Source organism: Trichomycterus rosablanca, chromosome 18, assembly GCF_030014385.1.
Source record: "Trichomycterus rosablanca isolate fTriRos1 chromosome 18, fTriRos1.hap1, whole genome shotgun sequence".
Classification (NCBI taxonomy): domain Eukaryota; kingdom Metazoa; phylum Chordata; class Actinopteri; order Siluriformes; family Trichomycteridae; genus Trichomycterus; species Trichomycterus rosablanca.
Window position 1 is genome coordinate 24,418,650 of NC_086005.1, and position 24,808 is coordinate 24,443,457.

The following is a 24,808-nucleotide window of genomic DNA, read 5'->3' on the forward strand; positions in this document are numbered from 1 at the left end:
GGTCTGGGTCCTTTCTGTGTGGAGTTTGCATGTTCTCCCTGTGTCTGCGTGGGTTTACTCCGGGAGCTCCGGTTTCCTCCCACAGTCCAAAAACATGCAGTCAGGTGTTCACCCTATAGGTGAATGTGTGCGTGTATGTATGTGTGCCCTGTGATGGACTGGCACCTCGTCCAGGGTGTTACTGTGTGCCTTGCGCCCATTGAAAAGCTGGGATAGGCTCCGGCACCCCATACCCCACGACCCTAAGAGGTTAAGAAAGTGAGTGAGAGTAAAATGAAAATAGCGGTTATAGCTCAGCAGTTAATGTACTGGACGGTGGAACCGTTCCGGTTCGCGAACTTGATTTTGAACCTGTTTAGCATGTTTCCACCAAAAACAAAGGGTTCCAAACAACAAACTGGTGTTTGCAGCTGGCACCACAGACTACTAGGGTTTTTCTGCATGAACCGTGATGTCATCTGTTAGACGTGTCAAGTTGTATGAGTTTGACTAGGAATGGTTCTTGTACCAAGGACCAGTACGGTAGGTAAAGTCTGGTTTGTTTTTCTTCTTATTTATTAAAAAAGGCCCCCAAATCCCACATCTTAACTAAATAAGCCATCAATATATTGGTAGAGCTTTACTACTAACAGCTGAATAAATACACAAAAAGCACAGGTAGAGATGCACTGGAACAATTCTGCCCCCGACGTGAAGACGTGAAGCATTTTAGCAGAAAGTTTCAGCGAGTAAAAAAACAATAAAGCGTGTGTGTGGAATACTAATTGGAGAGTCTGTCTGCTGCAAGCATAATGGGCCACAAAGAGCTTTCATCTGTTCCTGCAATTAAAGCCTCAGGTGGGAGCCAGTGCTGGGGTGGAACAATTTGAGAGGAGGGGAAAGATGGCTGATAATTTAGCAGCAGTGTTTACGCTTTCTTCACTCGCGCTGTAAATGGAGAAGACACAAAACTTCCTGTGGATTTTTTAAACCCACCATTTCTTCTCCGAATATTGGTCGTAAACAAAATAAGTAAATAATAATAATAACATAAATAATAATATAAATAAATATAAAATAAAATAAAACAATAAAATAAGTAAATAATAATAATAACAAATAATTAAAATAATAATAATAATATAAATAAATTCAAAATAAAATAAAACATAATAAAATAAGTAAATAAATAATAATAAATCCATATAAATAATAATAATATAAATAAACACAAAATAAAATAAGTAAATAAATAAATCAATTAAAATATAATAAATCCATGTAAATAATAATTAATTAATTAATAATAGCAATATATTATAAAATACATAAATAAATGAATAAATAAATAAATTCAAAAAATAATAAATCCATATAAATAATAACTAATTCAATAATAATAATAATAATGATAATATATTATAAAATACATAAATAAATAAATAAATAAATAAATAAATAAATAAGTAAATAATGAATAAATAAATAAATTTAAAAATTAATAAGTTTATATAAATAATAATTAATTCATTAATAATAATAATAATAATAATAATAATATATTATAAAATACATGAATAAATAAATAAATAAATTTAAAATATAATAAATATATATAAATGATATAAATAATTAAATAAAACAAGAAAAGTGTGGACACCCGTGTCTGACATGACATATCCCAAATGAGCTACAGAGGTGCTACGCGGGTTAAAATGCTGCCTGATTAGACATGCGCTTTGAAATGTCATGTATGGTAGCTGTCTTCTAATTAGACACACACACACACACACACACACACACACAAAATACCCTCAGAGCCCACAAACATGTGTCTGAATGAACTCAGACCTGTACAGGTCACAAAGCACCTTGAGGCATCTGGCAGAGACAGACATTATTGCGAGCGCGTAAAGGCCGTGACCTAAACAAAAATACAAAATACAGCAATCCAGAGGAAGCTTCAATCTGGCCAAAGTCGTGTTCTCTGTGAATGCATTACGCGTTCAAGCACAGAGAGGTCGAGCGGGAGACAACAGCCGGGTCAGTCCGGGTCTCGGTTGTTAAAAAAAATAATAAAAATACAAAATAAGATGAAATTCAGTCAATGTTTATACGTTTTATCCATTTTTACACTGTTTACCCTTTACCAAGGACACGCAAGTGCGCTGGAGAATGGTGTAAAGAATTTAACTGCTTTTGGAAATTAGATAAATAGACAGCTTACATACTACCAAACAGCAAAAGTTTGTACATTTACGGCATTTCTCATGTGCTTCTCATGTGAATGTGCCTAAACCTCTACAGCTTGATGCAAATTCCAGGTTGTGACAATCATTGATATGAAAAAAAGATTAAGATATGATCACATTCTCAGAGTGCTGTAATAGTCCCAAAGGTCCCACACAGGCGTATAAACTCTCTCTTTCATTTTCAGCCTGTAGACCTTTCTAAATGTGCAGTACGAGCTGTATATTTAGCCATCCATCATCATTACACCACCGTGGTCTGTTCACTTCCCCTGCCAAATGCACCAGACTGCATTTATTTAAGCCCTTAATTACTCATACATTTACTTTTGCTTGTAGTCTCATCTCTCTTCCTTTTCTCACCTGTGCTACATTTTCATAGCGCTATCTTTCTGTCTTAGTCAGTAGCTGTGTTTGAAATATACTCAGTATATACTAAGTGCAACATGCAGTATGTACTGAGAGTAGTATGCAGTATACAGTATATACTAAGTGCAGTATACAGTATATACTAAGTGCAGTATACAGTATATACTAAGTGCAGTATGCAGTATACAGTATATACTAAGTGCAGTATACGGTATATACTAAGTGCAGTATGCAGTATACAGTATATACTAAGTGCAGTATACAGCATATACTAAGTGCAGTACGCAGTATACAGTATATACTAAGTGCAGTATGCAGTATACAGTATATACTAAGTGCAGTGTGCAGTAGATACTGAGTGCAGTACGCAGTATACAGTATGTACTAAGTGCAGTATGCAGTATACAGTATGTACTAAGTGCAGTATATAGTATATACTAAGTGCAGTGTGCAGTAGATACTGAGTGCAGTAAGCAGTATATACTGAGTGTAGTATGCAGTATACAGTATGTACTAAGTGCAGTATACAGTATGTACTAAGTGCAGTATACAGTATATACTAAGTGCAGTATACAGTATATACTAAGTGCAGTATACAGTATGTACTAAGTGCAGTATACAGTATATACTAAGTGCAGTATGCAGTATACAGTATGTACTAAGTGCAGTATGCAGTATACAGTATGTACTAAGTGCAGTATGCAGTATGAAGTATACACTGAGTGCAGTATACAGTATATAATGAGTGCAATATACAGTATATACTAAGTGCAGTATGCAGTATACAGTATATACTAAGTGCAGTATGCAGTATACAGTATGTACTAAGTGCAGTATGCAGTATACAGTATGTACTAAGTGCAGTATGCAGTATACAGTATGTACTAAGTGCAGTATGCAGTATGAAGTATACACTGAGTGCAGTATACAGTATATAATGAGTGCAATATACAGTATATACTAAGTGCAGTATGCAGTATACAGTATATACTAAGTGCAGTATGCAGTATACAGTATGTACTAAGTGCAGTATGCAGTATGAAGTATACACTGAGTGCAGTATGCAGTATACAGTATATGTTAAGTGCAGTATGCAGTATGCAGTGTGAAGTATACACTGAGTGCATATATATATATATTTTTATTTTCTACTTTCCACATACCACTGGCCAGTCCTTGGTGCCAGTCCCACTGCCTCTCTGACCAAAATAAAGTGAAAATAATAAGAATAAGAAATAAATGTATTCCATTACTGCCTAACTGCCTAACACTTTTATGTATACAGACTCCGGCCGCCAACCTGAACCATGTTTGTTTTAGCACTTTAGTTGGCACCGCATCAGTGTTTTACTGAGTGAAGCAGATGCAAACAGATGGTCCAGTGTTATTTTTTCTCAGGTATTAATGCTTAATTAGCTGTGTCCAATCTGCACCTTAATAAAAGGTTTATAAGCAGAGGAGGCAAAGGGAGTGGAGCTAGTGAAAAAAAAAATTCAGTAAGAAAAACTAACATCTTGATGTTTAGGGTTCACCCTCAGGCCGTTCGGATATTACAGCCAAATAAAAGTCCAGGATGTGAGAATGTGTTTAGAGCTCCGTGTCAGAGAAACAGAGAGGTCAAATCTCATTCAATAACAGAGCTCGATAAAGCTACCAGCTATGAGCTGAACGTTGGCCGGCACGCTTAAGCTGATTTCTGCCATACGCTGGAGTTACTGGATTTTAAAAAAGGCTATAACAGCTTTTGCTCTTCTGGGAGGACCGCTCTCAAGATTTTGGACTGTGTCTGTGGGAATTTGTCTGATGAGTTTACTGTGAAGGCGGTCCAGTGGCCTTCACAAAGCCTTGACCTTAAAGCTAGCCAGCCCCCCTTGTCCAACATCAGTGCGAGACCATACAAATGCTCTCTTGACTGAATGAGAAAAAATTAATTCCAGTAGACACAGTCCAAAATCTTTTCAGAAGGGTAAAAGCTGTTATAGTCTCTTTGTCTCATACACTATCTAACCATCTGACCATGAGCTTCTTGAACACATCATTTCAAAACTATGGGCATTAATATAAACTTGCTCTCCTCTTTGTACCTGTAACAGGTATTACTCCTGTGTGAAAGCTTTTCACAAGATTTTGACTGTGTCTGTGGAAATTTGTTCCTATTCAGTCAAAAGAGCATTTGTAAGGTCAAGCACTGTTGTTTGACGAGAAAGCCTGGCTTATGTTGAGGTCAAGACTCCTTCAGAGTAAACTCATGAAACAAATTCCCACAGACACAGTCCAAAATCTTGAGGGTGGTCTTTCCAGAAGAGCAGAAGCTGCTATAGCCACACAAAATAGTATAAATCTATAGTTTTTAATGTGGCATTTTTGTCTCACATACATTATTTAGTCACCTGACCATGAGATTTTGAACTGCGTCTGTGGGAATTTGTTCTTATCAAGCACTGATTTTGGAAGGGAAGGACAAGACCACTGGACTTCCTTCACAGTAAACTTATCAAACTGAATTCAGTCAAACTAGGCTTTTGGCTCACAGTCAACATTCCAATGCATCCCTGTTCATAAGTTAGAGGCATATAATGTCATCCATACTGTATTATGCTACTGATTTTTGGATCAGTAATTAGAAGGGGTGTCCACATACTTTGGCCATATAGTGTAGATGCTATTGCTTTTAAATAGCACGTCATTCCAAAATCCTGATAGATCTTATTGACAATCATTTCAATGCCCAGTCTAATAATACTAATAAAAAAATCAAATAAAAAACTCCTACCACCTAGAAAGACCCACTGGTAATAATTAGCTCTCTTGCTTTAAAGCAGGCTGAAATAACAGTTATATTCCAGTTATTATAAAGTTGCAATTATGTACGCTAAATCTTACTGTAATTATTACAGACCACATGGGGCCACTCTTTTTCCCCAGGCGCTGAGCAAAGCTGGTAAAGTACTGCACTATGTTATTAATGCAATCAGCTTTCATTACTCTTTCCAAATATTGTTTTAATAAAGAAAGCGTACATACCCTCCGCTGCCACACGCCCAGTGGTAGTGCGCCTAACAAATTCGATTAGGCCCAAGGACAGGAAACTATATGAGATGTCAGAACAGAAGTGCATGAACGGGCCGGCGGGCGGTGGTGGATGTGCCTGGGTGTCCAGCTGGGCTTTACTAGACTAAATTAAGTCTGGGACATCGTAGCTCATCTGCATTAAACTAGTGTTACTCCCACAGCGCCCCCACACTGAGACGTACCCAGACTGTAGCAACACATAAATTCTAACCTCATGTTATATAAACGTGTCTACTTGATGAATTTTTGAGTTAAAACAGCATATTTTTTGTGGTTATGGACGTGTGAACAATGGGTTGAACAGGTTATCTGCTCCAAACCCTTCAAATCATATCCTGCTGCACCGTGGTTTATTTATGTAATTGATTTTATAGACCTTTCAGCAATAAATGTGACCGGAACGCCTTGCTTAAAGTGAAGGAATGGTTACAGAGAAGGAGGCTGTGCACATTTGTAACAGGTTACACACAGAGGAGTTCCATCACTGTGTGGAATAATGTAGATCTGGAGGAAATCATGAATAATGTAGCGTAAAAGGAGGACATTGTTGCACACCGCTTTTCCCATATGTCATTCCTAGAACGGATGCCGTAACCTCTGTATTGACCTCAATTCCGCTCCGGCGGCGTGCCGAAGGCCCTGGAGTCTTTGTGTTGTTGCGAACATTCTAACCGGCTCTGTCAAATATTATTTGACGTATGGACAGAAGCGTAAGCTGCGAATGTTAGAGAGAGAGAGCGAGAGAGAGAGAGCTCCCATGTGTGTTGAACAAATGAAATAGAGATTGGAAGGGAAAAGCCGGATAAGACCGCTCTATCTAAGACTCTAGGTCCTGCAGTTTGATTAACCTGACACCAGAATGGGGGGTAAAATGAAGTGTCCGATGGCATTTTTCAGTAACCTGGAGAAGTTTTCATCCTCTGACCCCTTCATCACAATCTGGAATTTGTATTCATTTCACTAAGGCTTTTAATTCAATAAAGTAAAGACCGATAGCTGTTTTTTTTCGAAAACACTTTTTCCATGAAGTGTTTGGTATGGGGCAGCACGGCGGGTAGCACTGTCACCTCACAGCAAGGAGGTTCTGGGTTCGATTCCCAGGTGGGGCGGTCCGGGTCCTTTCTGTGCGGACTTTGCATGTTCTCCCCGTGTCTGCGTGGGTTTCCCCCGGGAGCTCAGGGAGGAAATGCATAAATAAAATAGAAAAAAAAAATTGTATGTCACTCATGCCACTGGGAACTGTAGTCTCTCCAGACCACAGATATTAAAAGACAGGGTACAGTTTATGCAATTTAGGGGTTAGTGCCCTGTCCAAAAGCCTAACTAGCCACTAGCCAGTTGGTTGTGGTGGGGCTTGAACCCACAATTCATCACGTATCATTTTGTAACCCCGAGGTCAGAGGAGAAGGACAAGTCACCAAAAGTTTATGGACACCTTGATATTTTACAACAGTTTGAACAGTTTGCTAGTTACTCAGTCAAAGATTGCTGCTAATGCGACTCTCTGACATTTAAGTGATGAAGTTGATTGAATCAGCTGAAGTTCCCTTTAATCCTACCAATATCACGTGATTAGTGTGTAGGGAATACAAGGGCACTTCTTAGGCACCCGGTGGAATGGAATTCAGCTCTAGAATGAGAGAATGGGAGGTTTGTGTGAGCAGAGCCAGGATGTAATATAAAATTGCTTGGTAAACTTTTGAGTTAGAGCCTGGTACTGTAACTTTTTTGGATTTGTGTTTAATGCAATTAAAAATATGTTATTGAATTAATTATTAATATTAAAATGAAATATAGTTTATGATATAGTTTATTTTAGCTCTTGTAAAAAATCAAACCAAAATCTCAAACAAATCTTTTTGGGTTCATTAGAGTAGCTTTATTTATCTAATTTCATCCTGGTCCCATCCTTTCTCTTTATCAATTTCTCTTGTCTTTCTTTCTGGTCTTTTGCTATTCCTCATTAAAAATAAATCCTGCACCAGTTCACCATAGTGCCCTATGACCATCTCATCATTGATTTCCCCGGTCACCGCCGATGAGCACTCCCTCAGGGGTCGTCCAGCTTCAAAATGTTACTCAGAAGTCTTTGTTAGCTACTCTTTCCCCTTTACTCCCAAAGTGCAGAGTAGAAGAAAAAGAATAAAAGAAATAGTTTGAAAATATAAGGCCGTGTCTTGTTATGAAATATTGACAGGCTGGCATTAGCTCCGAGATACCTCAATACCTCAATTTGACACGAACCCTTTTTTGACTCTTTTTTTTTTTTTTGTGGAGATCTGAGGAACTGGAGTACAACACAGTTCTCTTTGATTCATTGTATGATTTGCAAGCTTAAATAAAAGAATCGGAGCTCCGTGCTTGTTATATAGACGTGCAGATTTTTTTTATTTTATGGCAGGTCATATTTAACATCCAACCATGAAGTGCTCCAGCTCTTTAGCTGATCCATTTTTCTTTCCTTATGTTCTTGTGTGTTGGTGCATAATTTAATCTTTTATTTGCTGTTTCTTTTTTTTTTGTTATGATCAGCATAAAATCCATTATAGCGTCTTGTTAATGCCTTCTGCTTGTGGACACTTGTGCTAACGGATTCATATTTTTTGTGCCTGTGGTGCACATTGTCTTTGGCTTAATGTAAAAGTTTGTTATGATTATGTAATATAAATAATGTGGCCTCCTTCATATATTTAACTTTCTAAGCAAAAAAAAGTTTTAAAATGTGCCTGGCCTTGATTCTAGAGCAGCACTAAGAGAAAAAGAACAGAAAGTTCTAGAACCTTAGAAATGATGGCGTCTAAGGTAATGCTAATGTTACCATGAGTTGGGACGCAGTTGGTAGAGCTTTGGGCTATCAGAAGATTGTCAATTTAAATCCAGGCTCTGATATGCAGCCACTGTTGGGCCCTTGAGCAAGGCCCTTAACTCAGACTGCTTCAGGGGTGCTGTACATTGGCTGAACAAGCTGGGATATGCCTAAAAATAATTTAATTGTACTGTACACATGAATATGTATATATGACAAATCAAGGCATTCTTCTTATTTACAAGAGAGAAAGGTTATTATATTATATATTGAGGAAGACGTTCTAGAACTTTTGTGCCTAAGGGCAATACTACCACACAATATAATAAACGACTAAGAGAGAAGTTCCAAGGTGCATTGTAATCCCCCTAGGAGTTCATTGTGAAGTGGACCACACATGGAATTTGGAAATTTTAAATAAGAGTTCAAAATGAGAGCAGAGACCAAACTGAATTGTTTACAAGCAAAACCAAGTTAATGGTTAGGGGTGTTGGGGTTGTTTAACATTCAGAGGGGGAACAGAACCTGTTGAGACAAGTTCTGTGATTAACCATTACTAAAATGAGCACCGCTGTTGTAACACAGAGGTCAGAGGAGAAGGACAAGTTACCAAAAGTTTATGGACACCTTGATATTTTACCTAACAGTTTGCTAGTTACTTCAGTCAAAGATTGCAGTCAACATGACTCTCTTACGTTTACATGATGACAGTGATTCAATCAGCTGAAGTTCCCTTAGCCGATATCACATGATTAGTGTATAGGGAATGCAAGGGCACTGCTTAGGGACCCTGTGGAGTGGAATCCAGCTCTAGCCAGGATTTAATAATAAATTGCTTGGAAAACTGTTAAGAATAGATTTTCAGGTAAATAGAGCAGCACACTATGTACAGACAGACTTTTCTATTACCCTAATGAGAAGTGGAGCACTTGTGGCTAGACCTAGTACACTAGCTAAAACAAAATCAAAAATCTATGAGAATAGGAGTGGAGTTGCCAACATATTATAAAAGATTTGGAACCCTAAAGAAAAAGACAGGGTTTCTGAAATCCAGTTGGACCACCTGACCTATAAATGATCAGAGTATTGCAGCAGTTGTGTTTATGACTTTACTTAACATTCAGTTTTAATTATATTTCTTCTTTTTTACTTTTTTTGGGACTTTCTGGAAATGATGTTGAAAAAGAATATAACAGGTTAGCCATTTCTTGGTGAATTGTTAAATGCTGCAATTTTTCTCTCACTATGGTTTAGTGGAGTCCTACAGCCATAGAAACTGCTTTGTAACTTTCTCGAGATTTGATTGGTTAAATCTGATGGCATGGTTCAATGTGATTAAGCTTAATGTTATTCATAAAACGGATAGTTCCGGTCCTAAAATCTGATTGGCTGAGCCGCGTTCGAAGCCGTTGTAAAATCCCCGATAAACGCACACCTAGGACCACCTCACATCATTCCATATTAATACGCCACTGAATAGAGAAAGTTAATGTTATTTTCGCCCTCACGTTGCCTAGCAACACTGTTAATCGGATTACCTTGCGTCGCGGAAGAATGCTTTATTGTAAGTTTATACACAATAAATACATTTATGATTAAACATTGTTGTATTTATTATATTTTATACCGTTTTATAAAAGCAATAAGCCACTCGAGACCGTACGTTACTGTTACGATTTTAGCACGGGAAAAACGTCATCCCCGTGCTAAAATCACAGTAACGTACGGTCTCTCGTGGCTTATTGCTTTATTTAAGGCTGGCTGAAATCAAGCCTGACTTAGTGGCAGCATGGTGGCTCGGTGGGTAGCACTGTCGCCTTATAGCAAGAAGGTCCTGGGTTCAAACCCCAGGTGGGGCGGTTCAGGTCCTTTCTGTGTGGAGCTTGCATGGTTTTTCTTATTATGTTTAATGTTAATGTTTAAAATACATTTTATCTCAGGTTCCCATTTTTGTAAGATTATGTTTAGTTTAATGATTTGAAATCATTCACTGTAAGAATTTATATTTAATAAACCGAAGAACCTAACTGGAGCGAATACACACCAGTGTAAATATAACAATGAGATATGACCTGCTTCATACCAAATACCACACTGTCCAATACCTGGTACTTGTTTGAGCTTTTCTGGCATCTAAAAGATTCATGATTTTATATCCCTTTAGAGATTACTGGAAATTGGAAAGTGTAGCACCCCACACAAGGCACGGTAAAAGACCTCGCTTTATGGCAGCGCTGGGTGGGCACAGAGCTGCGGGCCTTTTCGGCTTTCATTGATTCTGAACAGTGTGGAACATGGCTCGGGGAGACACGCTAAATATTTAAAGCCTGAGATATGATGGTCATTTCTTGACTGTGTTTCCTGTTAGGGTAAAATATGACCAACTCTATAACTACAGATTACATTGGTTATGACTTTAGGGTAGAAAAACTGGGTTTGATCTGTGGGCTTTTTGTGAAAGCGCTGAGAAGCTGCTTGGTTGGCACATACCTCAAGCTTTTACTTAGGTATATTGGACTGCTAAATAAATAATTTAAATACAAATAGTAGGTTAAAATACCTAATTTCATGGTCTATTCTTTTTTCCCCCCAATATGCAATAAAAAGAAAAAAAAATCACATAACCTTAATAGCCCAGCTCTCACCCTCCAATAACAGAAAAATCCAGTATAGTTTGCAAAAATATATAAGTTACAGGCTTTAATAATTATTATTATTACTTACACAGAGGCTCCGTGTGTTGCTTCACAGCAAGAACGTACTGGGTTTGATACCCAGGTGGAGTGGTCAGCGTCCTTTCTGTGTACAGTTTGAATAGAGTTTGCTGAGATTTGAACCCTGGATCCCCAGACTGTGGGCTAGTGTACCCACCCACAAGAGAACAACTATACTTTAGCTATTAAAATGCTATATTAGATAGGCATGTTAGGAATTAAAGGCTGCTGTGTGTTTGGTAGGCACACTGGCCAATAATAATTGGTGCACATGAGAACAGTGTGGTTACAAAAGTGTTCCTGCTGTGTTTGAAGTCAACATTTTAAAACCAGTAATCATGAGTACTTGAATAAAATGCTTTGAGTACATTTGAGCATGATTACAGTCGTACGGCCTTAAATCACTACAGTAAAATACATTTGGCTTTCTGACAGCATAATCCGCTAGCACACCAGTGCTGAGATTCTGAGCTCCTGGGTTCAAATCTCAGCTCTGCTTTTGATCAGCTGAGCGCCCTCTAACAGGCACAGTTGGTTAATGCCTGCAACAGACAAAATTGGCCTCCAGTTTGCTGGGTGGGAAAGACCGGACTAAGGGTGGGGTTATCAACACTATGTAAGGAAAGTGGAGGGGCGCAAAGATCGGGGCATGGCTCTTCGTATGCAAAGCTGACCTCATGCGCAAATCCACCGACGTATGGGTAAATAAGAAGGGATTGGTGGACTGTGCAAACGTCGGAAGAAGCGTGTGTCAGGCGAATATATACATCCTCCTTGGATGCCATTGGGGTCCCCAGCAGCAGATTGGCTATGCTACATTGGGAGAAAGGGGGGGGAAAATGCATCAAAAAAAATTTTTTTTTACTTTTTCTTTTCTTTTCCAATTTAGACAAAATTAATAATAGAAAATAATTCAAAAACAAAAGCAAGGGGCAAAATGTAAACCCTTTTTAAGACTGAGAATTGATTAAAATGTGTTGTTATTTTTATTAATATTACACTGGCAACAAAAAAAAATACATACATACGTGCAAACAACATAAACCTTGTCCAGTAAAACACTGTAAATGCAAATGGTTTTTCTTTTTTCATTATTTTGATTGTCCGTTTTGTTGACACACGAAAACACTGGAAATTAGAAAAGAATAATTTCAATCTCCACATGAATTAAAAACCTTATTATTTTTATTTATTTATATTTTTAAAAGATATTAAGATATTTTCTATTGCTGGGAAGCGTTTGTTTACTTAACTGACGCACAAGCTGTCGTCGGAAAACATAGGCATAATCATTTTAAGGCAAGTAAATCAAATACTCTGGATTAAATGAAAATCAAATATAACAGCGTTGCTTTTTTATGTGAGACGACGGGACAGATGTGGTGAGGTAATAAAGTTTGCTCCTGAAATGCTTATTGCATGGGTTAGATTAGATTCATTAAGCCATTTACATGCAGATGGGCTTTGATTGTTTATTAGGAAATGAATTGCGTTTCTTGCCAAAATAAAAAATAATAAGAAAGAAAGAAAAAAGGAAAGACTGAAATCACATCTTTTTGGGTTGATGATGAATACGATATCATGTTCTTGAAGAATTTGAATCAAACGCGTCATGGAAATGCTGGATGAGGTGGATTTAAATACTAGTAATAATGATAAATTGTGACTCCACTACTCTTAATTGTAATTAGCTGACACAACAAATGTAATTGACTAATTTTTTGCTATTTTTACTTATGCATTTTCTCCCACTTAAGCATAGCCAATTTGTCTTCCGCTGCTGGGATGTCTGAGAAGGGTATATTCGCCTGACACACAGTCCTTCAGACGCGTCCGCAGTCCCCCGACCCCTTATTATTCGCCCGTACTTTGGTGGATTTATGCATGAGGCCAATCTTTTCCCGACCCCCACGTTCCTCCACCTCTGTACTGGCGCTTTTTAGTCTAGTCTTTGCTCAACCAGCAGACTGTACTGGCCAGTTGTGCCCATCAGGGGGCGCCCAACTGACCATTAGCAGAGCTGACGTTCAGATTTGGAGAGTTCAGAATCTGTCCCCAAGTGCTGGTGTGCTAGCGGAATATCTTACTGCGCCACCTGGGCACCAATACAATTAGTAATTTCTATGACTGATTGAAGTGTGTATGAAGCAGACTTTTCCCAACTTTCGCAGCGTATACAGGACGTATCTGTAATGTGTCCCTTTTTATTAGTACTGATGTCTTCATCAGGACTGTATTTTAATTTCTATTCTGTTCTGATTTCTGAACAGCCGTTTCGCTCAGTCGGTGGCGGTGAAATTGCTTTTGGATTGCGCATTAAACCGAAGCGGTAAATTGAATATCCTGAGTCATGGAAGAAGAATGAAGAGGGGATTAGACGAGGCCATGTTACATCTAACAGAGCTGGTTTAAATCTGCAGCTCCCCGAGCGCTCTGTGCTGGAGCTGTGACATTTTGTGGTGTTTACAGGAAATAACAAGGATTAACCTGGATTTATGAAGTATTTTGCAATGGTCTGGAGAGCGTTTATGCCAATGTAGAGTTTAAAGACTGTTTCCTAACACTGTTGTATGACATTTGTATTTCACTGGAATTGAAGCATTGAGAGTGGTTAGGTGATTTAGTGGCATGACTAATTAGTTGCTGGTTTTTGACTTTTTTTTAACTCTATTTATTAAGAATTTCAAAGACAATTGCATCACTTTTCTACATAATCACCTTCCGATGCATTTTTCCAGCATTGTACCAACTTTTTAATGCCATCAGCAAAAAATGTTTTTGGTTGAGCGCATAGCCACTGATACAGCGCTGCTTTCACATTATCATCACATGAAAATCTTCTTTCACATAAAGCTTCTTTGAGTGTCCAAAAAGGTGGAAATCAGATGGTGCTAAATCCAGACTATAAGCGTTTCTCAGTCTCTCAGACACGAGCAATTACTTCTCCTCCCACCATCACCATTTCCAACCAAAATATACAAGTGCGGAAACTTTTTGAAGATCCCTCGTATTTAGTATTAGCATTAGCATCTAGAATATGATTTATTTTTGTAACCTTAATCAAAATTGGTTTTATGTTTTACCACAGCTTTATCTTGGGGTCCAGTTTCCCTGAAATTACCGGGTGCAATAAAGTTACACACCCTGAACAGGACACCAGTGTGTCACATTACCTCGGCTATCACATGCCCCCTTTTCAACCCCAACCCCGACATAGCCAATCAAGTTTGCACATAGACACCCAGTACCCCAGCAATAGTGGACTAGCATAATTTACCTCTGCACCACCCTAGTGCCCTTTTTTTACTTTTTACTCTGCTACCGCCAGGCTGAGCGCCTACACGAACAACGATTGGCTGTTGTTCAAGGGGGGTGCTGAAGGGAATTCCTCATAACTGATGCTATTACGACCTCTGCTGGCTGATTGATGGCGCATGCACAGAGACGGGGGCTAGTGGGATCAGGGTGTGACTTTGGGTACACAAAGCTGATCCACATATGTACGTGCCTCGTTCAGGTGAAAATATGCGGTCGGCTACTGCACACATGTCAGAGGGGGGCGTGTTGGTCACGGCTCTCCTTAGTCAGAGTGGAGGTCAACATCAGTAGAGAGGAAGTGTAATGCAATCGGGTGATTGGACACGACTAGATTGGGAGGAAAACTGTGGGGGAAGATGCCAAAAAAAGAGACTGGAACTGTATAGGAAACGCTTCTTCTATACATAACCATGCATTTATTCCGACTTCGTTTATCAGTTGCAGTGCTATAAATTGTGCTTATCAGGCTCATACATAATGTGCTGCGCTGGGATTATTCTTCCAACCGCAATCCAACCAGCAGCTCTTCCGTTCTATACGCTATCAGCTGCGTGGGATGTGAGGGATTTTTTTTGCAGAATACACTCTATAATGTCTATGCATTTCTTGTGTGTGTGTGTATGTATGTTATTGTCTCATTTAGCATCTGCTTAGGACACAGCCCCCGCAGGAGCTCACAGCAAATACGCCTGAGGCGCTGGTTCATCTTGATTTTATTTCAGGTTATTTCATTTGAGTTTATGCTATTTATTTTCCACACGCTGCGTTGCTGTAGCAGAAAGAAGAAAGAGAAAGAAAAAGGGAGAGAGAGAAAGTATAAGAAAGCATGAGAGAGCTGAGAGCTACACTGACCTGTTAAATTACCATAGTGAAAGAGCAAAAAATGATTCTTTCTGCCACAGTGTTACATCTTTATGCCATTTGTTTGGACATTTAGGGTTTTAGGGAAACCCTGGAGCTGTTCGCTACCCAAACTACCTATAACGGGCGCTACTGTCAAGTCAAATTTATTTGTATAGCGCTTTTTACAATGGACATTGACTTTACAGAATCCAGGACAGACAGACCAAAACCCCCCGTTGAGCAAGCCAAGGGCGACAGTGGCAAGGAGGAAACCTTGAGAGGAAGCAGACTCAGCAGGGACCTCCATCCTCCTTGGATAGGATTTACACAAACCATACACAAAATGTATTTAAAATAAAGTTATATAAACAAGAAACTGGAGTTCTTCATTATTCAGTCCAGTCTGTGATAAAATCCATAGTGAGTTCTGGACATTATCGGTGCAAACATGCCAGTTTCCCATCATATCTAGCAAGAGCAGCATTGTTGACATGGCAGTCTCGACTTGGAGGCTTCAACCTCAGGTGGGTAAACAGGTTTCTGTCAGAACCATGTTGGGGTAAAACAACAGAAAATGTAGTTAAAATGTGAAATCGTTAGGAGTAAAATATCAGTCCTGCAGAGAGTAGCATTAGACTCCGGCACCCCAATTATTATAATTAACATAACTAAAAGGGAGAGCAAGCAGGCAACACGGTCATGAGGGCCTTCACAGGACGTCAGCGCCCACCTCCCCCACCATCATCAAACCTAAGAAATCAGACGAGAGACAGAACGACAGCAACCCAACATCCCTGATCAACACAAGTTTCTATAACCTAGAACCCCCAAGCCTTTTGGCACCACTAATAACCTAGAACCACCAAGCTCTGTGCCTTTGTCTTTAATCGCAGTGGGCAGTTCCATTCGCAGGGGGTCAAAAAACAGGCGCAAAATGTCAAAAAGTAACATGAGACTTATGCACCCCTAAGCAATCCTGAGTGATCGGACAAGAGAGGCAGAACGACAGCAACCCAACATCCCTGATCAACACAAGTTTCTATAACCTAGAACCCCCAAACTTTGTGCCTTTGCCTATAGTGGAGTGGGCAGTTTAGATCGCAGGGGTCAAAAACCAGGGTCAAAAACCAGAGCGATAGGACAAGAGAGGCAGAAATCACAGCAACCCAACATCCCTGATCACCACGAGTTTCTGTAACCTAGAACCCCTCAAACTCTGCGGCTTTGTCTTTAGTTGGAGTGGGCAGTTCCGGTTGTAGCGGTCAAAAACCAGGCGCAAAAACCTGAGGGATCGGACTAGAGAGGCAGAACGACAGCAACCCAACATCCATGATCACCACGGGTTTTTGGCTCTGTACTCGAACACACTGAATTTGAATTCTGATTACGTAAAGCGAGACTATCCACTTTAGTCTGAGTCTGTATTCATCCGACCATAAACTTGTGCCAAAATTACAGTCCTCATTATACACAGCTGTCCCATTTCAGGAGACCGTAAGTAATTGGGCGGTTGTTTCTGCTCGGTCGTTCCGTAGCCGTCTGTGTTTCATTGCATCATTAGTTTACACCCAAGAGAGCAAACCAAATGGCCAGAGTTGATTCCGGATGTGGCATTTGCATCTGGCGACTGTTGCTGTTGTCCCTTAGCGTCAACAGCGAATAAATGTCGATGACTCTGAAGCCACATTAGGAGAAAAAAACAGCATAAATCTCCCAGACACAGAGCCTAACGTTTGGTACGTCGTGTTTTACTGCCGGGTGCCTCGTTCAGACTCGTTCAGAAGCAAGAACACAATCGTGAAGTCAGAAATAACCACTTAGTTCATGTGTTTGTTGATAAATCTTCCAGACGTCGCAGATCTAATAGAAAGCAAAACGTTTTGATGTTTTTCAGTGGCAGGCTGAACCCAGACGTTCTGTTAGAGGCCAGATTTTCGTTATTTAAATACCGTGGCATTAAGAGGCAAGACATTGTTCAAAATTACTTATTATTATTATTATATATATGTTTTATCTTATTTTACAGTTTCTAATTCTAAGATTAATTATAGACAACCATTAAAGGCTTTTTTGGCTTCCTTGACTACAAACAATTTGATGGACAGCAGATATTTAAAACATAATGTTTTCAGATTATGTAAGATCAACTGCATTAATTAGTTCCTTGCTAATGATGCTAATAATTTTTAAAAACTACATTTGTTCCACTTTATTCCAGCTTAACTAAGTGAGAAAACTTCTGATCCAGACTTGGGCCGATGTCTCAAGGGGTTTGATTTGAACATGTGTACTGCTGCTGCTTTGCCTTGTACAGGGAAATCATTTAGGGGGTGTATGGGGGACCACGCTTGCTGTCTTACGGTCCCTGAACTTCAGACCCTTTCTCAAATCCACCTATATATAGATTAGCTAAACGGCTCCTTAACACACGCTAATAAAGTTTAAAAATTACATTCGTTCCACTTTATTCCATTTTAACTAAGTGACAAGCTTTCTGATCCAGACTTGGGCCGATGTCTCAAGGGGTTTGATTTGAACATGTGTACTGCTGCTGCTTTGCCTTGTTCAGGGAAGTCATTTAGGGGGTGTATGGGGGACCACGCTTGTTGTCTTACGGTCCCTGAACTTCAGACCCTTCTTCAGAACCACCAGTGGCTAATTTGTCTAGATGAGCAGCAAGGTGGTCAAACGGGTTGATTCCCAACCCTTTCCCCCTCTTCCCACTAATAAATAAATAAACAGTACATAAAAAGATCTGCATGCTGATTGTGATGGAGTGTAAATAAATGTCTTGGAATTGAATAAATTCTTACTTTGCAGCAAATATTTCCCTGAATCCACAACATGGTACTGAGGAAATCACCTACATATCTTTAATTTAATCTTCCAACCATTTTTGGCACACCTCTCTGTGTTTTCATTGCTTGATGAATAAACCAGGTGCTCATGACACATCTGTAAGACACACGACCTCCACATCTGCTTCCTATAATGCGGCTCCCTCCACAATGCGGTGATGTTTACATTTTTGGCTCGGTTCATTGTTCAGACCTGTTATTTGCACCTCCAGAACCTGGCACCTGTGGTACAGTAGGTCTTCACCCCTTGAACTAAGTGTGACACCACATCAATAATGTAGGTCTGGTGAATAATTCACTGTAATATCAGCCACAGGAAGGTGTCAGGGTGATCTACAAGGTGTCTTCGTCACCTTTCTGGCTGCAGGGTGCTAGTGGCCATTCTGGCAGTGCTCAACTCTTCTACTTTATTTCTTTTATCAATTCACCATTCTACTCTACTCTCTCTAGGATTTTTAGGCCTCACCCCAAGTCCTTTACCTTAATTTAACGTTCCATCTTGTCCCCTTATTATCTGTCTCTTGAAATTGTCTTTAATGCTTCTTCGTTATTTTATTTTCTTCCATCTAAAATGTTGTTTCTTTTTGACTCCAGTTGTACTTTTGCTGCAGTAGTATCCACTATCTGGACTGGGTGTCCACATTTCTGGAAAATGGACTTGTTTGGCTACATTTATTGTGCAGTGCTAGCCAGACAAACACAGTAAACGATCAAAAGATGACACGATGATGACCATAATTGTCTAGATGCTATTTCCCCACAATAGCACTGAAGGCATATGTTGCATTGTTAATCAGGCGGCTGTTGCAGGATGGCCTCGGTTGTGATCAATAGCCAATCAGGAGGTAATAGCACAACAGAGAATTGCTGTTTGTCTGATCTCCAGCTGAAAATGGTGCTTTTATCTTAGCATTGCTAAACCAAGCTCGTAAAAACTTCGCTTGGTATCACGGAAGCTCGTGCAATGTAAATCAGTTCTGCAGGACAGACTTAAAATTAGCATGCTAAATGGCAGGTGTCTGTTCCATCTTGAGTGGTCTAATCAATTGTTTCCTCCCCTCTCTCTCTCCTTCTTCCTTGTCCCTTTATCTCCATTCTTGTCTCTCTCACCCTCCCCTCTCATTGTGCTGTGCCATTCCAGCGGCGGCAACGAAAAACAAAGCGAAAGGTGAGTGGAATGCTCCATCTTTCCGGCTCCTTGATTAATAGTGGGACACTATTCCCAATAAAGTGTGTAGCGATAGCTCCCTTATCTTTACTACAAGCTTGCCAGTAGCTCTCTTTCCCTGCTTTCCGACAGAACACACAGAGGAGCAGAATTCACTTCCCATGTGAGTTCCATGTGGCCATCCCTACCATCCATCATCTTTTCTTCCTCCGGTTCCATTTCTTTCTGTTTCTTTGCCGTCCCATGTTTGCTTTGCATGTAGTAGATGATGTATAGATCTAGAGCTTTTGCTTTAGTGTTCTAGTTTTTTAGTACTTACCTTATGCCTACACTGTACAGTCAAAAATATGTGGACACCTCCAAACCTACGGGCATTAAGAACATTTTTGGAGTGATGTTGGACAATCGATGTTCCAGTTCATCCCTGAAATGTTTAGTGTGGTAGAGGTCAGGGCTCTGTGCAGGCCACTGGAGTTTCTCCTCACCAATGTCATTTTGGATTTTGCTTTCTGCACTTTGGTACAGTAATGCTGGAACAGCAATTTCCTGACCGATTGCGGCAAAGTTATAAGAATATTATTTCTTTTTGATTTTATACACCTGTTAGCAATGGATGTAGCTTTGATTCCTGAACTCTATAATTATGAGGGGTCCAAATATTTTTGACTGTATAGTGTGCAATCACTGGCAATTGTGGAGAATACGGTTATCATTTTAAATAAAGGTCCAGTGCCCAGGTGGTGCAGCAGGATATTCCGGTAGCACACCAACGCCGAGATTCTGAACTCCTCGGTTCGAAACTCGGCGTTGCCTCCAGTCGGACGGACTATGTGTGGATGGGTGGGTCTTCATATGCTGTGTAAGGACCCTGATTTGCGAAAGAAATGCCTATGCAGAATGCATGGGCGAGAAAATGAGGGCTGTGCACGTGTCGGAAGAGGCGTGTACAGCAGCGTGCTCTCCTTGGATGCAATCTGGTATCCCTCAGCAGCGGAAGACAAATTGAGTGAGCTAAATTGGTAGGAAAATGGGAAGAAAATGCATCAAATAAATAAGTAAATAAAAAAATCAATAAATAAAGGTCCAAGAACAGGTGTTTGATTGCTTGAAACCTTTAATAGCATGGTCATTATGTCATAATTATTTGTTGTTGTTGGGTCATGAGCCAAAAGAATGGGTCGCATAGAATAATAAAAAATAAATCAACAAATTTAACAGGCACAAACATGAAATAAACTTGTACACAAACGCCCCCTTGTGGAGGCTTTACGTTACATCTTGTCAAACACAGTGGGACCAGATTGCCACCATTTGTATTAATTAGGTATTTTATGTTTCGTTTTGATGCGTCGTTCGTGTTGCCTGGGTCATAGTAAAAATCCTGCACTAAGAGTGCACTGATCCCCTTTTAATTCTGATACTAAAGCCTATTTGTTAAGTATTGCCTAATAATGAATAACTTTACACTGCATCCATGCTACCTGAGAAGGGCTGCAGGCTAGCAAATGCCCTAACTAAGGCATGTGAAGCTATGAATCACACGTTTGTGTCCAATTCGTGTTCAGTTTCCCTATTGTAACTTCCTCCGCTGGTGCACTATGCCTGCCTTGACCGAGAAGAACAGCAGACTCTGTTCAGAGACGGAGTCTCACAGAGAGTCGTAATGTGTATGGACATAATGCATATAAACTCTTCATTTCTCATGCAAGCTTTTCCACCAGCCAGCAGAGGCCGCAACTGCAGCAGCACTGAGGAACCCAGTCGACTTCTGTTCCTAAGATTAACAATTAAGATTGTAAGATGTTGGGCTGGTTTGGTAGCATTTACATTCACATTTTTGGCATTTAACAGATGCTCTTATCCAGAGCGACTTAGCACAGCTGAGTTTACATCTTGGGATCTCAAAGGTGGTGGGCTAACACATTAACGCAGAGGTCATATTTTAATAATGGAAGACTACATATAGAGTAGGTATGTGTAGGTCAAGTTACAAGGTTCCACTGTGTGTGAAAACCAAGTTTCATAAGCAGGTTAGGATGGGGGGGGCAAACAATACAGTCAGAAACAAGTTACATTTCCAATACAGTATACAATGAAATCACTAGTGAAAGTACAGGGTACATTGCCATCATGAACCGGCAGGCATATTTTGTGACAGACAGACATTTACAGGCCAGACAGCTTTGTTTTTCATGTATGTCTGTATACACCACTACAAAATAAAACAGAAATGGAATTTGTATTGTAGCTTAGTCCTCTCAGCAGTAAGATACAAGATTAATCCAATTCTAGCATCTTGTCGTAGATCCTGTACTGTTGACATTTGCATGATGGATGCTGTGCCGCTCATGCCAGTCTGGCAAAACTCAGCTTGCCCAGTCTTGTTCTGAAAAGGTTACCATAACCTTTTTGCTTGGGTAATGGCTTCGGCTTTTGTAATAAGCCAGAGCTGAAGCATTGTCATCGCTAATCTGGTTCAATTCAGAAGCCGGTCTAGTTCTGTTCAGAATAGAATTAAGTGTGTGATTTGTATTTCGCCATAATGGACCTATTTTATTAATAACTGTGAAATGCATTTTGTATGATCAGCTGATTAGTAGTTTAGATCTAAACCATTCAGGCTGAGATGTTAAATCGGATCAGACAGATTTCTGTTCTGGACACAAGACCTCAGTGTTTAGCATTTGGACTCATTTAACCCACCTGATTTTACAGATCAGTTATTTAGAGTCATGTATAGCTGTAGGAACGTGGTCATCCAGTAACGGAGTTTGACATTACTGTGTTGAAGGCACACTAATGTATAACTACTTTTATACTAATATATTTTTGTAATAAATATATTCTTCAGAAAAAAAATACCAAAAATAAACAAAATATATTGGAAATTACACATAAATGCTAAAATATTTAGAAAGTTTGGCATGTTTTGGGAAAAATACCTTTCCTGGATTTTAAATTTGTAAAGTTTGTAGATCTAGCACTGTCGCTTCACAGTAAGAAGGTGTGTGTGCGTGTGTGTACGTGTGTGTACGTGTGTGTACGTGTGTGTACGTGTGTGTGTACGTGTGTACGTGTGTACGTGTGTACGTGTATGCTCTGTAATGGACTGGCAACCTGTATAGGGCATTTCCTACCTTTTGGGCAGTGAATTGTACCCTCCGTGACCCTGCATCATCATTCTATTTTATTCTATTCTATGTAAATATGACAAGTATAGACATTAATATTTAATATGTGCTATTATTAAAATATTAAATGTAATTTATTTTAATACTTAATATTATAATATTTAAATATTTAAAAATATATATTTTAATATATATATATATATATATATATATATATATATATATTATACCTATTTTATACCCACAATTTTATATCTATATTAATTAATTAATTAAATATTTTTCTTTGCATTAATTAAAAGATTAAACTTTGTAATTGTATTTACCAGCCATAGTAACAGAATCACTTTGTGCTTCTTTTGAGTGCTTTTGCTCTTTGCCTTTTTATGTTTAAAGATTCTGCCACTGCATTCAACAGAAGATTCTGTGTACAAATAAAAAGTTAGTGGCTTTTCATCTGCGGAAAGAAGTGCAAGGACACTGAACTAATCAGAGCGTTTTATTCCTGCTTTTATTATATAAGAGGAATGTTCTGAACCTAAATCCTTGGTTTATTGCTTCGTTTATAGGACTCTGAGTCCTTCACGGTGCTGCTATATAATTTCATTGACAGTGTTTGCTACGTTGTTACCCACCGAGTCAACACAACACTTTCATTAGTTTTAAGCGACCTTAGAATTACATTTTTATTGAGGAAAGTTCACTTAAGGTGTAAAAGTGAGGTATGTTTGTCCTTGGTTGGTCCCAGACATTGGATTTCACAACACTTAACGAGCACTTTATTAGGTACACCTACGTGGAGAAACTTCACTTATCTTCACTTATACAGATAAACTTTGTGTCTATACAATTACTAACTGTAGCTCATCTGGTGCACTTTGTCACCCCCTGCAACGCATTTATCAGTTTAAAGCCACACCATAGGACTCCCACTGACTAGTATTTTTTTTTTAAAGTAGTATTTTTTTGGTTGGTGGATTATTCCCAGCACTGCAATGACACTTATGTGCTACTGACACTGTGTTGTTGGGAATTTTACAATACTGTTTACATTTTCCGGTCTCTTTATTAGAAACCCATACCCTGTTAGCACTTTTTTTCCACACACAATGTGTATTAATCCTCCTCTAGTCTTTAATTAGTGGACATTGTCTGATCACGGGACTTGTTGGCTTTGTATTTTTGGTTGGAGCACTAGTCTTCTTCCCAAATTTGTATTAATAAGATGCAATAGAAGGTTAGTAAGTTCATGTTATTGCTCAGCCTAAGTGCTTAGTAAAGAGGTGAGGAGGGTCTTTAGTCATCTTTTGAGGACAGTGAGAGACTCAGTTGGGTGCTAGTACAGAACAAAGCCATGATGCGTGTCTTCCTTGAGTTCTGAGTGGGGGATCAAGACCAGCTTGAAGGTTGCGTGGTACAGATCGGGGTGTGATGAGTTCTCTAAGGTAGTTTGGAGCCGGTCTGTTTTCAGCTTTGTAGGCGTGCATCATTGTTTTGAACTGAATGCGGGCAGCTACAGGAAGCCAGTGTAGAGAACGCAGCAGTGGGGTGATGTGGCAGTGTTTAGGTCGGTTGAAAACCAACACTGACACACTGAAGCGCTGTACCAGGTGAGTGGTGGTCCTACTGGGGTGTCTTTTGACATATAAATGGATGACTTAGTCATCCATACATTTAATTGTCCATCACTACTCAAAACCATCATTGCTCAAGTCTGTTTGCTGGGTGATTTCAGATCATTGATCTGATGGTTGCTAAGAGGTTGGTATGGTAAAGGTGGTGAGAGCCGGATAGAGAGTGGAGAGCCCTCCAGTATATAGTACGCGCATTGTTAATACTACAAGTCCCAGAATGCACTGCATCAGCGAGCATGCCAAGACCTGCAAGCTCAAAAGACGAATGTAGCCTACATAAATATTTTAAATTAGCATTTTGTCCAATATCCTGTTTATCCTGTTTAATAAATGTCGACCCTGTTTGACCTTTCTGTGATTGAGTTTGACATTTCTGTTCTAGGTGGTTGAGATGGAGTATTAGGTGGTTGCCAGGTTGCTATGTTGTGTTCACGAGAATGTTGCAAGGTGGTTAGTATGGTAGTTTCTAGGGTATTATATGTATATAATAATATATGTTTTTCATGGTAACATAACATTTGTAGTAGAGGCATTAATGGCCCCGAAGTTTAAAGGTTCAAGTCATGCCAAGCTCTTTGTGTGAGCGAGTTCATCTCGTCTCGTTTTAGTTTAATCTGCCGTTCTTTTGCTCTTCCTCAATTAACCACAATTAACAACTTCTCAGTTT

At 39.3% G+C, this 24,808-nt stretch overlaps 1 protein-coding gene across 2 annotated transcripts in view; it reads left to right on the forward strand.

The window, feature by feature from the left end:
- Nucleotides 1-24,808, forward strand: part of cadm2a (cell adhesion molecule 2a) — a 260,075-nt gene that overhangs the window by 171,509 nt on the left and 63,758 nt on the right. Inside the window, exon 2 of one of the 2 annotated variants that reach the window (XM_063014014.1) lies at nucleotides 19,350-19,376. The exons of the other annotated variant lie outside the window; for it this stretch is intronic. Coding sequence (XP_062870084.1) covers nucleotides 19,350-19,376 — 27 coding nt within the window. The remainder of the gene's footprint in view (nucleotides 1-19,349; nucleotides 19,377-24,808) is intronic. 2 annotated transcript variants of the gene reach the window in all.